We start from the raw sequence: 21,165 nt of genomic DNA on the forward strand, positions 1-21,165 counted from the left end.
AAATGATTTACATGATGATAAAGGTCATCGTAATCCACTATAACAACTTTACTGTTATAGACATTTACATAGGACTGTTGTTTTTTTGTTTTGTTTTAAGAAGATATAGCTTCAGTTTAATAGGCATTTATTGACTCCTCAACTCTCTGCTAGGCAATGTGAAATAAAGGATCAAAAGAACTCTGCCATGGTCCCTCTCTTTAGGCTCTTGAGGAGAGCACAGACATCATCTTAGGTGCTTAAAAGAATGAGAAGAGCTCATGCCCCCTACTCACACTTCCTTTGGACTGTGGAATCCTAGTGCTAAGAGGCACATTCACACAACAGACTTCTGACCATCAGAGAGTCACTATGGGAACCATGCAATGTTTCTTAACACTCTGAAGGATTATCTGTGAACTTCATTTGGATTTTAAAACCTTGACTCCGTGAAAATGTACGTTATAGAAGAATTTTTTTTAATATATGTCCATTATATATTTTTGAATCTGTTATATATTAATTAACAGATTTTGCTTTCTCTGGAGGGAAAAAAAATAGAATGTATTTACCTTGTAAGAGTGAGAACTTATTACACTGGCCATCAGGAAGCTCAGAAATCTCCCACTCTAATATCAGCTCTAACATCTGTAATACCGATAATATTGCTAGGAAGCTCCTCGGCCTGCATACATGTTTGTTTTATCCTCCTCTTCCTGAAATCCTTATCTCCTTTTATTCTTCCAAGCCATTTTTTTTTCCATTTGTTTGTCTTTGTTTTTTGTTTTTGCATGCCGTATGGCGGGGTCACATTTCATTCTTTTTTCATGTGAGTATCCCATTATTGCAGCACCATTTGTTGCATTTTTTGTTTGTTTGGGGTTTTTTGTTGGTTGGTTTTTGAGGAAAGTGCAGGGGCCGGGAATCGAACCAAGCCTTGTTTTTATTCGTACCTTGCCATTATGTTACAAGTTATTTCTCAAAATATTCGAGAGTGATGATAGTGTATACATAAACATGCAAAAATAAAATATGAGGAACTAAGAGTAGAGGTATCACTTGGTTCTTTGGTTATTTGAGAAAAAAATTGAAAATACCTCATTCTTTTGCTTTTAAAGGAAATAGAAAATCACCTTGACAAGGAGGCGGAAGGCTACGATGTAGTGCTTGACGCTATCGACACGATGCAGCGGGTGGCCTGGCACATCAACGACATGAAGCGGAAGCACGAGCACGCGGTGAGGTTGCAGGTGAGCCCGCCATGGGGGTGCCCACCAGCGTGCAGGGGGTGCAAATTTGTTACCATTTTCCAAATCGAGCATGAAAGCGGCTCAATTGTTGAACCTCATCTTTACCAGCATTTTTCCAGGAGGAAGGTTGTAGCACTGATAACACCATTAGCTATTTAGCATGCTTATTAAGAGAAAGTGACATGGTAAAACTTTTAAACCAATATTTTTGCTCATAACCCGGTCAGTGACCTAAGTTAAAATTTGAGTCTCCCAGGGCCTTAACTTTTAGTAATTACAAATAAGTAATTCTTCTTGAAAGCAAATTTCTCTCACCTGTTGAAAGTGATTTATGCCCTTCTTCCACTCTCAGTAGGTCACATACAATCATTTTGCACATGTGTGTGTGTGTGTGTGTGTAATAGGACAGGGGGCTCAGAGTTTGCAGAGCCAGGTCTGGAACCAGTTCCCTTGGGCTCAGACTCTTCAGCACTTCGTTTAAAGTAAGGTGATCAAACTGAAGGTTTGCTAAGGCGCCTTTCAGCACTAAAATGGGGTTCTAAACCCCAGTGATTATGCTATGAGCACCTGCAAAGACTCACTGTTTAAAAACAAAGCAAAAGGCCACATAGCTCAGAGGCCAGGTCCCATCTCCCAGCATCCCCACAGTGACACCTACAAGTTCACAGTGACAGCACACAATGCAGAGCTCCTGCCTCCAACTCAGGAAAAAGAGATGCATTATTTGGCCCTCACACCAGAACAAAACTCTAGGTTTCATCAGCAGGCAGCTCACATTTGATGTGAAATCACTGAACATCAAGGAGGGAGAAGACATTGTAATCTTCCAGGCCACGTCTGGTTTTTGTTGCATTAACAATAAGTTTAAAGTGTTGTCCTTCAAGCATTTTGTGAACAGAATACCAGGCATTGGCACATGCAGAGATGGTGACATAACTGCTGTTTTCCTACCTTTTTAGTCTGTTTGGCATTCTGAGGACACCACTAAATTAGACTCTGTCTCAAACTTATCCCTATATTGATTAATTTTTACTTTCAACCAGTAAAGTATTGGGTTGTCTTGGTGGGGCGATGTGGGGAGGGCAGGGACTCCTTAACTAAATGGTGTGTGTAAATATTTTAGTTTTTCAAAATCGTAAAATCAGCTTCCTTAATAGACATCGGTACAGAATAAATCCCAAAGAAATTTCCGAGGCACACTGTCAATTTATCAGATTCCATTAAAAAGCACTAGAACATGGTTAGAGGGGAAGAAATGCTAGTTTCTTTTCCACCAAACAAATGAACTTAAATTAAGGAGATTACCGAGAAAGCGCCGCTGGTGTGATTTTACACAGCATTTAGTGTAGTACCGCTTGTGCACCGGACAGGGACGGACTGCAGGTTCTGAAAGGTTTCCCAGTCAACAGCCCCTAAGGGGCTGGTCTCTAAGCCCCCCACCCCGCCTCCCTCTCAGGAGATCCAGAGCTTGCTCACGAACTGGAAGGGCCCGGACCTGACCAGCTACGGGGAACTGGTGCTCGAGGGCACGTTCCGCCTGCAGAGAGCCAAGAACGAGCGGACGCTCTTCCTCTTCGACAAGCTGCTCCTCATCACCAAGAAGAGGGAGGACACGTTCACCTACAAGGCCCACATCTTGGTGTGTTCCGGAGCGGGTCCCGGAGAAGGGCTGCGGGAGCTCCAGGCGCGTCCCCACCCTCCCACCCCCCCCCACTCCCTCCAACCCGTGCACGCCTCACGCCCCACGCCCCACGCCCCTCTACTCTCTCTGCTCCAGTGTGGCAACCTCATGCTGGTCGAGGTGATCCCCAAGGAGCCGCTCAGCTTTAGCGTCTTCCACTATAAGAACCCCAAGCTGCAGCACACGGTGCAGGTAACAACCGCGCCCTCGCCCCTGTCCGAGACTCGGTCTCAGCGACCGATGGGTGCCGGGGTGGCCGCGCCGAAGCGCACCAAAGATACCCACACGGCCGGGCGTTTTCCAGGCCTGTCGGGGGCAGGGGAAGTGGGGATGTCTGGGGCCCAGTTGGAGGTGTGATTGCCTGACTCTCCCGATCTGCTTCTAATAGGCCAAGTCGCAGCAGGACAAACGCCTGTGGATTCTGCACCTGAAGAGACTGATCCTGGAGAATCACGTGGCGAAGATCCCTGCCAAGGTAAAAGGGCCAAGTCAGCCCACAGGAAGCGGAAAGAACTTTCCCGGTCCCAGGAAGGAGGCCGCAGGAATAAATGTTGAGCTTCCAAATAGGAAAAAAATTGAAAGCAAGGATGTGGGAGAGGTCAACCAGCCAAGCCATCTCTATGAAAAAGGTTAACCTATTGAAAGATTAACATCTTTCTATTGAAAGATTAGCACAGCAGGCTCAGGCTTGTTTTGTTTTGTTTTTCTTTCGTTGAGCTTGAAAGAAGAAAGGATAAGGAAAAGAAAATTTCTGGAGAACCATTAGAAAATAAAGAGAGCTAATAGGATTATTCAAAGGTGTACCAAGTACCTCCTGGGGATAAAGCTAAGTTGGGCTGTGTGGGAATGCTAGGAAGCCAGCCATATAAACAATTAACTGTGTGCTGAACACAGTGAAATAATAGAGGTGCAAGCCAAGCGTTGTGGCAGGACAAAAGGGTTCAGTTACAGTTGAGTGGGCAGGGCAGGGGACAGAACTCCTGCAGGAAAATGCCTGTGGCCTCAGTCTTTAAGGATGAGGATTATTTTAAGGATTGGGGGGAAAGGGAAAGGAAAGCCAGGCTGAGAAAACAGTTTGGGTGGTGGGCATCACCACAGCTGCCTAGACTGGAGGGCGGGAGGGAGAAGATGCCAACCTAGGGTTTCGAACGCAGGTGCCAGTGCTGAGGAGTCAGGATTGTGTTGGTACGGGGGAACCAGTGAAAGCTCTGGGTGAAGGGGCCTGCATTTTCTGTCCTGCGCGCTGGCAGTGTAACAAGGAAGGAACAGGATTGGAGGCAGGAGAAGAATTTGTCTTGAAAAGAGCTGAGCAGCATTGCCATTGAGCCCCGGCTACAAAGGAGGGCAAATAGGGAACCCATCACAGAGGCAGAGGGAGCAGGATTTCACCCACGATGTCCATGGGGAGAGGGAGAAATCAGAGTCAAAGATGAGTCAGGAGTTCGGGCCAAAAGGAGAAGTCTGACTCACAGGCTGCAAAGGGGAGGAACCGGTTAGATGGGGTGAGAGGGCAGGACACCACGCTCACGTGTTAGAAGCACCAGGCGGGGTCAGCCACAGGTGGAAATTCAGGTCTCGCAAGCTGAGGCTCTGGAGGGTCTCCTGATGGAGGTGGTAGCTGCAATCTTAGGGTTTGGCAGGATGGTCCATAGAAAGGTACAAAGGGGAGAAGAACCCTGTGAATCCCATCATCTCAGTTATCAGCCAAGGGGTGGGAAGTGGGGCAGGTCAGCCAAAGAAAGAGTGACCAACGAGGTAGCAAGAAAACTGGGAGAGAAAGGCTTTGCAATAACCCCGGGAGGAGAAAGCCTTGGAGAAGAGGGAGGGAAGTCACAGTCCCAAATGCTGCAGAAGTAAAAAAGATTAAAACTGAAAAGTAGATAATACATTTGGCAACCAAAAGATGAAAAGTGGTGAGAATGCCGTGGGCTGAAGAGAAAGGGAGAAAATAAGAAGGAACAGACTGGGTGTAGACTTTTTTTTTTTCAAAGTCCAGACAATAAAAAAAGGTGTTAGCTCAAAGAGAGGCAAGACTCTTTGTCGGGGTGAGGAATACTTGTGTGCATATGGAGCTGAGAGGAGCAAGAGGTAGGGAAGAGAAAAGGAGGAATGTTTAGTGGAATGCCACACTGGGGAGACGGAAGGAACAGGCTCAACTGCTCAAGTTGAATCTTGGAAAAGAAATCTCTTCCCTGAGCCAGGAGAGAAGACAGAGAAATTTCAAGGTAGGATAAAGGGCTTGATTTCACAGCACAGGTGATGATGGCATATTCTGGGTGAGTGGTGCAAAGGTGGGGTTGGGTACCTGATGGAGAGTGGAAAGGTTCAGAACACTTGCTAGAGAAAATGGGCTTGAGTGTCACCATGAGGGAGTCAAATAACGTGTGCAAGGCATCAAAGACTCAACAGAAACTGGGCACCAGGCATCCATGTGATGACATTGTTTTGAAATCGGTACTCAGCAACCTAGAAACTAGTGTGGAGGCAGTGGTTGCACTTGGGTCCTCAGGGTTGGGGATTGGGCCAGCTGGTGAGTGGGGAAGGTGAGCTGGGCGAGGAAGTAGGCCCTCATAATCATAAGCGTGTCATGATGGAGCATGGTTTCCAGGTGGACCTGGAGAGTGAGACGAACTGGGAAAATAGGGGTGAGCTGGAAGGATTGCTGGTCTTGATAAGGCCTGAGAACTGGTTCAGCATGGGACCATTCCACGGGAATGTGGAGATCGTTGTTGAGCAAGGCACAGGGCTCAGAGGCAGGGCCGTTCTGGGTGATGAGTTTGCAGGGGTGGCTTGTGGTTAGGTGTGGCTGCTTTGGAGTAGAAGGAAAGGTTATTGGAGATGAAGAGGTCACAGCACCAAGGCCGAGATGATGGATGGACCAACCACATGGATGGTGCAGTGGTCTGTCATGAAGCAAGGAGGAATGAGGTAGGACAGAAAATGGAATGATGCTCATGAAAGGAGTGAGTGGAAAATAAGGACACAGAGACGTCTGAGAAAGGAGAGCATCTGTTGTAATGACACTCTGTATATTTTGAAAAGCACTTGATGCTTGTTCGCAGGGGCTGTCAGCAATGATTCTGTACCCAGGAAATGAATGTGCATAGGTGTGTGCTTCAACTTAGGCCTGAATTTCATTTCGTTGTTGAATTACGACGAGATGCAAGGCAGCTCAGGCAGGGAGGTGATTATGTTTTCCTAGTGCTTAGTCACTGGATCGCTGGCTCAGTGCCTTGAAATGTCCTTCTAAGCAATAGCAAATGTCTTTGAGATGCCCCACCTGTCATTTACCTGTCTATTCGGAAAATCAAAATTGCTAAAGGGATCCTTATGGGCAATTATAGGCCATTGCAAAACAAGAATAACCTACATAGTCATGCTCTTTCTCCCACACTGTGTGTGCGTGTGTGTTCTAAGCAACACCCATTGTGTATTAAAATGGTTCACATCATCATAATAGAATTGTACTTTTGCCCACGTTGAAGAGCTTTCTTGAATATAAAAGTTATTTTTCAGCTACAACTTATTGAGCACACATCCCCTGTTTTAAGTGCTTTATAGTCTTTTTTGACCCAACACTTCTTGTAAGTTTTATTCTTCCTATTTTAGAGAAATGAAAATAGAGGCTGAGAAGCAGTTGCAAATTGCCTAATTTTATATTTCTAGTGCACGACCAGGCCTGATTCAAACCCAGGTTTGTCTCTCTCCAATAGTATCCGAGCTACATTGTTCACAGTCACAATGAAACCCTACTATTCAGCCGACTTTAGCCACTATAATGTTATAATTTTCTATTTTATTTACAAAGGATTATTAATTAAGTTGAACTTTTCACATCTTCCCTCAAGATGATTTCTTTAAATTATTCCCTTAAGGCTTTCAAAATATAATGTATATGAAATGAAAGTGCACGATAGGAAATTTTAAACATCAAAAACTGTAGCATGGCTTGTCATGTGAACACAGCTGTTGGGAATTCATTAGCTGAGTTTTTCCCACTCCCATCTTCCCAGCACCACCACTACCCCCAACCTGTCTTTTGATCCCGTGGTGGTTCCTTGCTGACACCTAGTGGGAAATGTACGAATAGCACTTTTTTTTTTTTTTTGCATGGGCAAGCACTCGGAATTGAACCTAGGTCTCTGGCAAGGCGGGCAAGACTCTGCCTGCTGAGCCACTGTGGCCCGCCCCATTGATCTTGACGTCAGGTTTATAGAAACCAGGAATGTCTTGAAACTAGCATATTGCCTATGCATATATATGTATATGAGCTCTTATCTAAATGGAGTTTTCCAAAAGTAAATGGAGTTTTGTGTTACTATTTCTGAGATATAAGTGGTTTTAAAAGTCAAAGGATAAAGGTGAAGGAGGACACTTCTGAACTATTTTGCTTGCATTTCATAAAACACCATGGTTCTGTAAAAGCATGTCACAGAAATTAATTCTAATTATTAATTTTAAATTCTGGATGTTTGACAGAAATACCAGTGCTATAAAAACCTAAGCATTTGCTTTCTCGATATTAAGGTGACTGAGCCCATGTGTTTGTTTTCCTTTTTCCTTTTTTTTTTTTAAATAGGATAGCCACTTAGCCTAAATATTTTTTATTGTGATGTCATGGATTGCAGTGTAATACGAGTAGAATAATATTTTAAAGTTATTTTTTGCACAGTATTTATTTGTAGATTATATTATATTGCCTTTTCAAAATGAAAAAGACATAAAAGAGGCTAAAAGCCTACTTAAACACATTTATTTTTCCTTCTTTGAACCCTCAGACAAAATTATCCTTGTTAGGGAAATTAGCTTATATCTTTATATTTCTCTATGTGTCCATAACATATGGGCAAAAATAACAACAAAAACAAGTCCCAAAGCTTCAAATTTCAGGAGATTGGGTTGAGGTGGAGAGAAGCAAGTGCAGGTACAGAAACAAGGGTGAAGGGTTATCAGGCGCCCCCCCCCCCCGAGGGAGAGAGGACAGCAACTGACCTGGATGAGAGGCTGCCATCTGATCCTAATAGCAGCTGTAAAAGAGGGCCGTCCTGTGTTCCAGTTTTACATTTGAGGAAATGAGATGTTCAGAGCCAGGAGGTGGCTTAGCTTGGATTGCAGGACATGCGTCCCAGGGCCTTTCTCCCCCACTGCAGCTCTCTCTCCCTCTCTCAGGGGGATTCTCTGGCACAGAAGAAATGGGGGGTTCAGGGCCACTCCAGGGAGCAACGGCATAGCACAAGGAAGGCAGAAGGAACTTCCAGCAGCCTTTTTGCAGTCAACTCAAAGCAGTTATAAAGCCCCAGTGATACGGGGAGGGCTGGTGGCGTGCAACCCAGAACCCCTGCCTTGAGCTTCGGGGTCCCTAGATGAGGGTTGACTAGCAGGAATCTGCATTTTGGATGGATGCTGATGTTCAGCCAGGTTTGGGAACTTTTGACCCTTTGGCAAAGGTGTCTTTTTTTTTTTCCTCAACTCTGGTTTGTCAGTTGTATCACACCTCCTACCCACAGGAATCCCCCTGAATGATGTGTTAAGGCTTAAAGGAAATAATTGACTCTTTAAAAGCATTTTAACATCCAGTTACTTAAATGTATTCCAATTGGCTGTTAAAGGGGGGGCGGGGTGTAATTGTAATTATAGCTGCATTTTCTCTCTTTCAGGCCAAACAAGCAATACTTGAAATGGATGCCATTCGTAAGTTTTATTTCCTTAATACAACTTGAAAGTTTATTGTCTACTTGTACCTGTAACATTTTCTCTCTTAACATGTTTATAAAAATGCCAGTTGTAAGAAAATAGTAGCTCTGTATTTGCTATTTATACGAAGAGAGCAGGCAGACAATGTGATCTCCTCCTAACATGTTTACTGGTGTCCAAACCAATTCTTTCCAGTGAATCTGTGGGGCACATGGGGGCCAGCCACGTGGGACATTTCTGTGTCAACTAACGGTGTAAGATAAGCTTCAGGGCTCATTCTCCCCCTACCAATGCCAAAACAGAAAGCCCCACAGTACATCTCTCACTGTACCCCACATTGGTCACCTGCAAGAATCACGCTAACTAGGTGATAGTTTTTCCCGTACAACACACAAGTCACACAATTCTAAATTCATAAGAGCAAATATCAGCAAGGCTCTTCCTCTTAAAGAAGGTTTTTATTCAACAGCCCTGGTCACATCCTGGTGTCTCTCAGATTAAATACAATCGAAAGGGAAAACAGCAACTTTAAACCCTCACCATCAGGTCTGCCAGAAACTTTGGCTTGCATGCTTCTACTTTTTTTTTTCTTTAGTTAAAAGCAGTTTTATTCACACACCATACAATCCATCCAAAGGGGACAATCGGTGGCTCTCAGTAAACACTTCTACTTTTATTTCAAGCTTCTAAAGGATCTTATGTTAGTGCCTCTTTTCCTCCAGTGCAAACATTGAATTCCTTTCCCTCTTGCCCCTAGTCTGCCTGTAGAAGTAAAGAAACCTCGGGAAAGTGGAAACAGGGGTACCGTATCAGCATCATCTTTTGAGCCCTGGAGATCTGACTCCACATTTCATAGCTAACGGATCCCTGGAAATGGTAGCAGGCAATCTCTGGCTAATTTCTCCATGCACTCTAAATCTCCGTATTATATTCAGGAGGGATCTCTTGAAGATTTTTTTTTTTCTAAGAGCACTCAAAGAGAAGGCAGGGTGGTAGATAGGTGTATGCAAATGAGGAGAAAAGCCCAAGGAACTTGGAGACATGGAGAAGTCAGGCTTCTTTTGTGACTACTTCAGTTCAACCAAAATATTTCCTTATTCCCAGGCTCCTATGACTTCTTAGAGACCAGTGGGGTGCTGTGAGTGCACAGAACTCTCAAGCCACTAACTGGGGGCACATGCATCTCATCTGAGCCTCCTTCCCAACAACCGGCCTGGGGCAAGTGACCTCATCAGCCTTTTCCTGAGTTTGGAATTGGCTGAGTGTGAGCAGGTAGACCAAATGGCCTCATTTGTATGATGTGGCCACTGACATTGGAGAAGTGTATGTGGTCTCTACAGTCCTCCAAACTTTCTGGCATTTAGACCCCCTCAAGGAGCCTTACCCCAAATTTGAGGAAGACCAGTCTGTGGCTTTGTCCTAAAACTGTTTGCCCTTAGACTGGTAGGATTCAGATGAACATTGAATATGCTGCGGTGCCTCAAAACCAGACCAGACTCAGCATCTAAAGTCTGCACCGCCCAGGAGGCTTGGGGGATGGAAGAAAGACATTAACTCCATGAAATTGGAAATCCTTTTCTGGCAAGGAAATCTATTGCTTTTTATCGAATGCTCCTAGGAGCGTAGGTCTAGAAAAACATCAGGGTCACCACACCGGAAGACAACTTCTGGAGAGCAGAAGGGTTGGCCAAGTTCTCCAGACACGCCCGCCTTGGCCGGGCATCTGGTCTGGCCCTTCCCCGTCTCTCAGGGTGGTGGGAACAAGTTCAGCTGCAGGAGTTGTTTGTTGGTTTGTTTGATGGGGCTTTGTGACCTCTCCCCACATGGCCCATTTTAGCGGGCTTTCTAGAAAGGGTGAAGCCACTGTTACAGCTTTCTGCTGGAGAATTAAAGAGGAGGGTGCAGAGAGAGAGAGATGGAGAAGAGGAGGGAGGGATGGAGACAGAGAAAGAGAAGGGAGCGAGAGAACAGCCTGCGCAGTCCTAAAAGTCCCACTATGAACAAAATGCCCTGAGGGACCTGTTCTACACCAATTATCAGAGCAGGTTTTGTCTCTGCGTCTGGAGAAATAAATCTGGAGATATCCAAAATGAGTCGTGACAATTTTCCAGGAAGTGCTAGAGCCCCGTTCTTACCATGCATGTGTTTTTCTTTACAGACCACCCCGGCTTCTGTTATAGCCCCGAAGGAGAGACAAAAGCATTTTGTGGTTCAAAAGAAGGCTCTACCCCACATCGGCTGAGAAGAAAATCTGGTAACTAGGATGCTGTAATCACATTTAATCTTTATGGAGGATGAGTTAATGCAAGTCCCTTTCAGTCTGATGTGAAGGCATTTTCTTTCTGGTTTTCGGCACTCATTCCCAGTTTAAATTCATTTGAGACTGCCTTAAGATGGGACCCTCGAACTTTTGTTCTAAGACCCTTTTCTGCTATATTCCTAGTGAGTATAAAACATATCAGTCACATAGTTTTGCTTTGTACAGCATCCCACCATCAGCATGTGCAAATACTTAAACCTGCTAATAACTCATGAAAATATACATCCTATCAATGACACACACAAAAGATTAGTAAAACCTAAAATTTTTAATATGGATTTGCTGAACCTGACTCCATCAAGTATTCTCTGAGCCCTCAGATGTCTTCTTTTATTTAAGTTGGTGTTTACCAAAGGACTGCCTTATGCCTTGCACTCGGGGAAGGGCTGGGAAAGCAATGATAAATAATATGCATGATTCCTGCTTGCAAGGAGTTCAGAGTCTAGGGATGCGAGGTCAGACATGCGTAAACACCAGTCTGTCTGATAACACCCTGGCTGAGGTTGAATGGAAGGAAGATGGGAGAGACTAAGGAGAGAGAAGAACCTAGAGAGGCAAGAGGCAGCTCCAGTGCGTGGAGGATGGGTGCCCAGGCAGAGAGAGCTTATGACTGAGGGCTGAGGAGCCTGATGGGGAGGGAGCAGCATGGAGGAGGCCCTGAGCCAATGTGTCTCAGGACACACATCTAATTGCCCGTGGGTCAGCCTGGCTGGAATGGGCTGCAGTGAGGCCGGGGTGGGCAAAGTGGAATGGAAAGGGATGCAACTGGAGATGCAGACAGGGGTCTAGGCGTGGAAGGCCTGGCAGCCATGCATTGGGTTGGAACCCAATTGGGTGCAACCGTTGGGTTTGAATTGGGTTTGATCCTGCAAACTACCGAAGAATTTGAAGCAGTGAGTGGTAAGAATATTTGCCTTTTAGAAAAAGAACTCTGGCCCAAGGCAGAGAATGCAGTAGGCAGGGAGACCAGGAGGATGTATCTTACTAATCTGGGTGAGAGGTAACAAAGGCTTGAATTGAGACATTTGATGGTTGGGGTGGGAACTCATAAAAGAGATGGAAACTGGAGAAATTCAGATTGATGGTCTGACCCCTCTCTTGGGAGGGTCATGACAGGAGTAGGTTTGGGGGAGACTGGTGAGCTGAGATTGAAGCATGTTGAGTTTGCTAAAGGTGTGGAGCATCTTGGGGAAATGTCAGATTTGCAGGTGGTACCTGAGGTCAGGTGCTTGGGAGATGGGTCTGGAATAAAAGACAAATCTGAATGTTTTCAGCTTATAGATATTTAGTAAAACTAAGGAAATCGCTTACTAATTGGGAGGTTGGTAAAATAGTATTTTGCTTTTCTATTACGTGACTCCTGATTCCAAGACATTACAATTGTTCTAATTTTTACCAAGTGACTGTCTTGCTGCTAAGTATCTTTAAGCACTAAGGACTTAGGTAAATTTAATGGACAATGTCTAGAGTTCAGTCAGCTTGCCAATATAGCTTATAATTCATTTATGAAGATAAAATCTTGATATGGTTTTGCAAATGATATTGGATCTCTTTTTTTTTTTCACCCAGAACCTTCCTCAAGATCACATAAAGTTTTGAAGACCAGTGGTAAGTTCTAAAATATACTTTCTTTTTCATTCTTGTTGATATCCACTAAGTCAAATCATACACAGAAAAGAGACACCAGAGGAATGATGGGTTAACACAATGGACTGCAGAAAGATTCATTTCTGTGAGGAAAAGCCCCTATTATAAAATGTAAAGCCAAATGGCATTAAATATTTGCAGTATCTATATAACAGGCATAAAAAGATGAATGTCCCTATCATATAAAGAAATCCCATACATAACAAAGAAGATACAAAAGACTCTTTTTTAAAAAAGTAGAAGATATAATTGGGCAGTTTCACAGAAGATTGCCAATGAATTGAATTGACAATGAAACGGAAAAGTGGTCACCCAAATTAGTAATCAGGAAACCACATAATTAAATGAGATAGATGAAGGAGAGAAAAGCTAAATTAGTTTGGCAAAAGACAAAGAAAAACAGGAGTGTGAATTTTAGAAACTTTTTTTGAAGTAAAATTTGGCAATACCCATTAATATTTAATACATGTGTTTCGTTCTAAGCATGTATATAGAAGTACTCAGCAATTGTAATAGGACCACAGAAAATGCCTGTCTGGTGGGAAATGGTTAAATAAATTGCAGCCCATCCATATAATGGAATGTTCTACAGCTGTTAAAGACAATGAAGTAGGGTGTCCTTTTAGTTTTGCAGCTGTCCTGTAAGTTTGAATTTTTTTCAAAATAAAATGTTTAAAATTAAGAACAGAACAATGAAGTAGATCTCTCTCCATCAACAAGAAAATATGTCCACATGCATTTAGAAGAAAAAGCAATGTTGCATATCTCATCTTTATTTTGAAAATTGAAACCAAGACACTGCATTGTGTGTGGGGGGGTGGGATGCGGGGAGTGGGGGGAGAGAACGGACAGTGGTGACCTGGGGAAGGAGGAACAGTTGTGGGTGGTTTGAATCATTTTTACTTTATATGCTTTCGTATATCTTCTGTAATTAAACACTTTTTAAAGGCAGGACTCACATAGCTGATCCAACTTCAGGGATTAAGAAATATACATAACACTCAGATGCATGCAGGGTTGTTTTGTACATAGTACAGGATGTACAGCTCAGATAATTGAGAGACATTTTCTGAAAGGTCTAAGGGGTTCTGAGCTTCAATTGTTAGTAATAATTGAAAAAGTTCTATAACATATTAGTGTTTCCCTATGCATAAGATGCATTTTTAATTCTGAAACTTAAAAAAAAAAAAACTTTTATTTTTCAGAGACAACACAAGACCTCCAAAACGTAAGTGCGATTACATGTCTTATTTTGGAACGTTTGCTTTACGTGCCCTGTCTAGGTATCCTTTCCTCTGTATATCTCAACCCAGGCCTGCATTCCAAGTATAAACAATTATTTTACATTTTGAAATAGATTGCAGTAATGATGCCTCCTATTCAGCCTCCTTCCACCCCACCCCACCCCCACTGCTTCCTCTCAGAGAACTAACAAGATTATGCATCCACCCCTCTACCCCACGGTCCCTACAGGAGCTCCCCTTAGGATGTCATACCTGCCCAGCAGGCTATGTCTCTTGAGTACCACCCCCTTCTCAAAACACAAAGATGGGGAGCCTCTTCCCAGAACATAGTCCTGTTCCTGGTGTAAGAAGTGGGCTAATGTGGGGACAGCAGAACATTGCTGTGTCAAGTTTTGATTTTTCTTCCCCTTTTAAAAAGTTAGGAGAGGGGAGATTTTTTTTTAATGCGTTAAAATATGGCATCCTCTACCGTCTACTGGAAGATGCATGTCCAGGGGGATTACCTGAGAAGGGTGAGTGCTGTATCCTGGCCTGAGGTTTTCCCATTACGGCTATGGAACAATTGGCTTAACTAACGATTCTTGGAGAACTGACAGTGACTTCTTGCTTAATGCTGTCTGTAAGGATGCGGCTTTGTCCCTCTTTCGCCACAGTTCCACTTACACCAGTCCTTAGCCAAAGGCCAAGGTGATGATAAAGATTCTACCTGCCAATTAAAGTCGTGAAAATCGACAGGAGCTCAGTGTCATCCTTAAAGGATTTCATGCATAGGACGAGTGAAATTTTTATCGGATAGCACAGATTGAGTGATTTTCAGGATGGAAGCTTTTGAGAATGATGAACATTAATTGGTTCATCATGATTCTTTTTGTAATTTCCTTTGTTTTGAGAAATAGAACCACTATGGAAGGTTCCCTAATCTTTCTAGCAGCCAAACTAGAACTGTGGCATCCAGCCCCACTCAGCATGGGCAGTGGGAGGGGTCACCCTTTTAAAAGTCGAGAGGTACAAGCTTAAGAGATTTTGGGGGACTTTCTACAACAGCGATCAAACCAAGTTTCCACATGGGGACTAACCAAACCTTATGAAATATGAACACATGGAAGAAATAAAATACCCATGTGTCTTTTTCTTAGTGGTAATTCAGTAATGTGCTGAATGTGTACTAAATGCAGATTTACTAATGATTAAAGAGTTCAGAAAGGAAATATTCCTTTATAGTAGCTTAATGGTTCTCCCTCCTTCAGGAACTATGATAAATCCCCAACAAAATCCAATATATATGTTTATTTTGTGGTAGTTAAGTGCATGTATAATTTGATCATTAAGATGTGAGTTCAAATCCATTTCTGCCGTTTATAAGCTGTGTGGCTACAGGCAAATTGCTTAACTGTACCATGAGTCAGCTTCCCAATTTACAGAATTGTTACAAAGATCAAATGAGGTGATGTATATTTTTTTAAAGTGTGTTTGACACAATGCAAATGCTCCATAAATGATACCTACTTCGTTTTATTATTAAATAGCCATAATGCTGAGAGTGGGATAGGGAAAATTCATCATGGCTTCGGTAAAATTGAGGTATTTAAACTCCATGCTTCTATGTGTGACCAATCCATGGAATGACTGTTTTTTAATCTAGGAGCTCTTTCACTTTTTTCCAATGATTTATTGGATGTAAAGTTTCTGCTTCCAAAGTACCGGTGTCTTCATTCCAAATGTAATCACCTTAAAAATATACTTTGATATGAGTAGTTCAGATTCCTTCATTTTCTAAAAGGCCTGGGAATTTTCTGGGCTGAAAGATTTTAAGAAGTTATTCCTTTTGGCTGTTGTGAGAAAAAAACGAAATCACTTTCTTATACTTTCAGAATAGTTGGTTTGTCATAATTTGACTAGTAACTTATTTTATTGTATAAACTGTTTTAGGTGCCGATATTTTGCAAACATTATGCCAGTATAGTCTAAGATGAAACGAGCTAGTAGAGGTGAAAAAGGAAACATAAAAGCAATAAATATATTATATATGTGTGTGTATATACATATGTCCATGTGTGTATGTGCATTCATTCATTTCCAGGCCTCAAATGAGCCACAGTTTTGCAATGTGAAAAAAAGAGAGTAAAGATTAAATTATTAATTGCATTTTTTTGCATTTTAAATTTTTAACAGTTAAGTAACTTTCAGAGTGGAATTTTATTCTTGTCCTATCCACTCTTCTCTTCCTTTTCAGGTAGATAGATGGATAGATGGATAGGACAACGGGGGGTAGGTGGGTGGGTAGATGGATAGATGGATGGATGGTAGATGGATGGATGGATAGATGGAAAGAAAGAAAGAAAGAGAGAGAGAGAGAGAGGAAAGACAGAGAGAAAGAGAAAGAGAGAGAGAGAAAGGAAGGAAGGAAAGGAAAGAAAGAAAAAAGGGAAAGAATAAGTCAATAGACACACAGGCAGACAGACAGGTGGGTGGCAGGCAGGTAAACAGAAGGATTCCAAGGCAATATGTACCCAGTTTAATTAACAAGTGATGACAAGTTCTTGCTAAATTTGCAATATATTACTATAGTGTTTTGATCAGAAATATGTTCTGGGTACTAATTAGTTTGAACAGGTCTTAGCCCTTTGAAGCAAATCCTTTCACCTGCAGAATAGGATCATTGGGTCATCAACTCTGTCTACACAACTGAGCTCCATCAAGAAAACCTGAGGTTGTGAATGACCCTGTTGTTTTCTTTGATTAGAAATAATGTCATTATATTTTACTTCCTAACAGGCAACCAAAGTTTACTTAGTTAAGTATCTTTTGAAAGAAGGTAAAAGTCTCATTAACTTAATAGTGGATTAAATTGCATTCTTGCCACAAAAGACTCTTTGCCTGGGATCTATACAGCAAAGTAATTCTGGTCAGGCATCTGGTTGGTGTGATGGTTTAGGGACCCCCTTGGGGGTGCAGTCAGCTCACTGACAGGGAATTTTGAAGCTGGAAGACTCTCAGGGTCCAAGGCCTCTAAGAAAGTCCTTAACAGAAAAGGCTGTCATGGCCCTGGAGACCAGTGTATATTAATTTATACAGTGAGTAGTTGCCAAGTGCTCGCCAGGCTTACGTGAACTATTTAAGAATTTTCTGTACTTAGTTGATCTTCTGCAGGTGGGGGAGGGGGGAAAGGGTTTTAGAGAAAGCCCTGGATTTAAGTCTTAGCTTTACTACTTGCTCGATAGAGCAAGTTTCCAAATCTCCAGGCACTGAAGTTTCCATGCTCTGCACTTGCTACCATCATATCTGATTTGTACACTGATTGTGGACATTAGGTTTGAAGGTCTGCAGACAGCCTGGCTTAATTTCTGAGTAAATACCCCTGCTGCAAAAATCTGAAATGCTTTTTGACTCAACAGAAATCAACAAAGTTAACCAATCGTTTTCTTTAAGAATATTAGTCTAGCTCTAAAGCAAAAAATGTTTATTTGGTACAAATTTGGTACAAACAAAATTTATATTTTGACTAGTGCATTTAATAGTATAACTTATGTAGACAGCTTAATTGAACACTATAAGTACATGAAACCTTGAGTAGGACATGAGATTTTGTTGGTTTGTCCAGAGTGATGCCCCAATAAATCCCAGAGTGATTTGAACAGTGAATAAAAAAGTATTAGCAAAGTCCCCTTCAGGGAATGGTGAGAAAGGGGGAAAATTCAGCTTCCCCAAGTTGAATTCTTGATATTCTCACAAGCAGTGGGGACAACCAAAGCAATAGGTTGAGCCCCCAATCTTGGGGTTTGTTCATATAAAACTTAACTCCACAAAGGATAGGTCAAGCCTACTTAAAATTAGGCCTAAGAGTCATACCCAAGATAACCTCTTCTGTTGCTCAGATACGGCCTCTCTCTCCAGCCAACAGAACAAACAAACTCACTGCCCTCCCCCTGTATACGTGGCACATGACTCCCAGGGGTGTGGACATTCCTGGCAACGTGGGACAGAAATCCTAGAATGAGCTGAGACTCAGCATCAGGGGATTGAGAAAAACTTCTCAACCAAAAGGGGGAAGAGCGAAATGAAACAAAATAAAGTGCAATAACTGATAGATTCCAAACAGAGTTGAGAGGTTATCCTGGAGGTTATTCTTATGCATTAAATAGATATCACCTTGTTAGTCAAGATGTAATGGAGAGGCTGGAGGGAACTGCCTGAAACTGTAGAGCTGTGTTCCAGTAGCAGTGTTTCTTGAAGATGACTGTATAATGATGTAGCTTTCACAATGTGACTGTGGGATTGTGAAAACCTTGTGTCTGATGCTCCTTTTATCTACCTTATCAACAGACAAATAAGACATATGGAATAAAAATAAGTAATATGGGGAACATATGTTAAAATAAATTTAGACTGAGGGCCATGGTGGCTCAGCAGGCAAGAATGCTTGCCTGCCATGCCAGAGGACCTGGGTTCAATTCCCAATGCCTGCCCATGTAAAAAATTAAATGAAATTAAATTAAAAATAAATAAATAAACTTAGACTGAAATGCTGGTGATCAATGAAAGGGAGTCATAAGGGGTATGGTATGTATGAATTTTTTTCTGTTGTCTTTTTATTTCTTTTTCTGAATTGATGCAAATGTTCTAAGAAACGATCATGATGTTAAATATGCAACTATGTGATGATATTGTGAATTACTGATAATATATATAGATAGAATGATCATAAGTTAAGAATGTTTGCATTTGTTATATTTTTTAAAAAATTAATCAAAAAAAAAGAATGATAAAAAAAGAATATTAGTCTAGCTGGAGAGGCCATGTGTGAGGAGAGAATTTCACAAGTCAGGCGTCTTCTCTGTGGTGCTGAAATTCATTGGCTGTGTCTCTCCCCGCTCAGGTTTCCAGAGAGGAGAGGTCTCCCTGGCTTCCCTCGGCGGGTCCGCCGCCCACCCAGCGGAACAGCCAGCCCAGCAGCTCAGCCCTGGGCGCCGTGCTGGGCGCGGGGGGCACCGTAGGGAGCATCTGGAGCGACCACCAGGTCAGGCGGGCCTTGTTTCCCAGTAGGCGGTCCCCGCAGGAGCACGAGGAGGATGACGACGATTATCAGATGTTCCTGCCGTCCTTTTCCTCTTCAGACTTGAACTCGAGCAGACTGAGCGAAGAGAGCACCTCGAGCCGCCCTTGCAGCTGGCACATGGGCCAGGTCCCGCCCCCGGGGTCCCCCAGCGCTGGCCACAGGGTGGTCAGACGGGCCAGCAGCGCCGGCGAGAGCAACACGTGTGCCCCCGACATGAGAAGCAGAGACAGCGCTCGCCCTCAGTACAGCCCCCGAAGGGACCTGCACAACGGCCCGAAAGCAGAAGGACAGGACGGGATGACTTCCTTGGGGTTGTCTATGGAGCTGACGATGGATGACATAGACCATGTCTATGACAACATAAGTTATGAGGACTTAAAACTCATGGTTGCTAAACGGGAAGATGCTGAATCCACTCCCTTCAAAACAGCCAGGGACTGCATTCGCCCCAAAAGCACCCCGGAGTTAGTCTTCTCCAAGAGGCAGGGTGGCCAGGATAAGAGCCCCCTTCCCACGAAAGGGGCTGGTGCTCTGACGGGCAGGGAGGCATCCAGCCAGAGCGCCCAGGAGCTCCAGGCGGTCGAGGAAAACATCTACGACACGATAGGCCTCCTGGACCCACCGCCGCTGGATTCCCAGTGCAGCAGCCTAAAGCGCACCAAGAGAAGCACCTTCCTGGGTCTGGAAACGGACTTCCCCTGCTGTGACAGCCGGAGGCCGTTCGTTTCCCAGGACAGCCTTCAGCTCAGTGAGGATGAAGCCCCTGGCCTGCCAGGCTCCTCTGCCCAGGATTATTTGAGTCTGCTGTATAACTCTTCCAGCTGCAGCCTGTCCGTCACTGCTAAATCCGTATCTGACAGACTATCGGAAGAAGCAGATGAAATCTGGAACGACCTGGAAAATTACATCAAGAAAAACGAAGACAAGACGAGAGATCGCCTCCTCGCCGCATTTCCCGTCAACAAAGATGACGTGCAAGACCGGCCGCACCCCGGGAGCACCCCTGAACTGAGCCGGGATGGGGCGCACTCCCTGTCCACCCTCTCCCTGCCAGGGAGCCAGGCCTTCCCTATCCCAGGGACAAACAGGGCCAGCCGAGCCAGCCGGCCCCGCTGCCAGTTGGAAGAAGACCTGATTTCCAAAGAAGACTCCTTTGTGAGTCTCCACCAGCTCTGTCTGGCCAGTGAAATGCCTCCTATGGAAAATCCCTACGACTTGACCAACAGCAGCCCGTCCCAGACAGACCTGGAAAACCCTGACCCTGGGACGGAAGCCACCGACAAAACAAAAAGCAGAGTTTTCATGATGGCCAGGCAGTACAGCCAGAAGATCAAGAAGGCAAACCAGCTTTTAAAAGTGAAAAGCCCCGAGTCGGAGCAGCTGGCCAGCGAGCAGCACAGAGCTGGGCACACAGACCTGGCGGCTATTTTAGAAGAAAAGAAGCAAGGAGGGCCTGCCATTGGTATGTTGACCGTGTTTCTCTTCCTTTTGAAAGTCAGGTGTGAGAGCAGTTTCCAAATCCTAAAAACATCCTTAAAATGGATATGCTTGTGACAACATTGTCACGTCAGAGTAAGCCCACATATCCATTACTGATCTTTTCCCATCTCATCTCCATGGAATCAGATGAATTTGATCCGTCTGCCCTAAGAAGTCTTTGATGTGCATGTAATGCTGTTACTTCAGAATTGACGTTTTAGGAAAGTATTCTCAAAGGCCATCTAAAGTAGGAAGAATAGCAGTTTTAACTCGTGATATCAATTCTTTTCCCTGAGGACCAGTAATCTGTTAGGAGAATTATTAGCTCGTGTAAGGTCTTAAGATGTGGGAGCAGATGGAACAGGAGTGCTCTTTGCTCCAGATTCCCAACATCAAAGTCTTCTCTTCCCAACAAAGACCCCCCCCACAAACAGCATCCATTTTGTATTTTCTGAGCTTTCCCACACTACAGCTCAGTCATTCTCTCACATACTTCAGTTACTACCTGATTTTTTTAAATAGCTGCTGAAATGCATGCCATCCCACTGGGTGTTCTGACATATGTGGGGCAGAACTGAACTGGAATCTCAGGTATGACACTGATAAGATTAGGGCTAAAGGAATGAGGCGCTTGTGGTTTGACCTATTTCTCTATTGTAAAGAAGTATGTGTCCTCTGGCTACGTAAAGAGAGGTTTTGGAGGACAAAACTGAGCCCTGATGTCAGCGGAGGGGCACACAGGTGAATAAAGCACAGGGAGGTCGTGGACAGAAAGCCCCAAGGACAATGCTTCTCACCTGAGGAGTTTTTCTCCA

General features: G+C 43.7%; 1 protein-coding gene across 6 annotated transcripts in view; it reads left to right on the forward strand.

Moving 5' to 3' along the window:
• PLEKHG1 (pleckstrin homology and RhoGEF domain containing G1) overlaps window positions 1–21,165 on the forward strand; it is a 248,201-nt gene that overhangs the window by 218,824 nt on the left and 8,212 nt on the right. For all 6 annotated transcript variants that reach the window (XM_077149263.1, XM_077149261.1, XM_077149266.1 and 3 more), the window contains 9 exons: window positions 1,098–1,229; window positions 2,686–2,868; window positions 3,007–3,102; window positions 3,299–3,385; window positions 8,568–8,601; window positions 10,763–10,858; window positions 12,494–12,532; window positions 13,777–13,799; window positions 18,692–20,333. In XM_077149263.1, coding sequence (XP_077005378.1) covers window positions 1,098–1,229; window positions 2,686–2,868; window positions 3,007–3,102; window positions 3,299–3,385; window positions 8,568–8,601; window positions 10,763–10,858; window positions 12,494–12,532; window positions 13,777–13,799; window positions 18,692–20,333 — 2,332 coding nt within the window. The remainder of the gene's footprint in view (window positions 1–1,097; window positions 1,230–2,685; window positions 2,869–3,006; window positions 3,103–3,298; window positions 3,386–8,567; window positions 8,602–10,762; window positions 10,859–12,493; window positions 12,533–13,776; window positions 13,800–18,691; window positions 20,334–21,165) is intronic.

Source organism: Tamandua tetradactyla, chromosome 2 (assembly GCF_023851605.1).
Source record: "Tamandua tetradactyla isolate mTamTet1 chromosome 2, mTamTet1.pri, whole genome shotgun sequence".
Classification (NCBI taxonomy): Eukaryota; Metazoa; Chordata; class Mammalia; order Pilosa; family Myrmecophagidae; genus Tamandua; species Tamandua tetradactyla.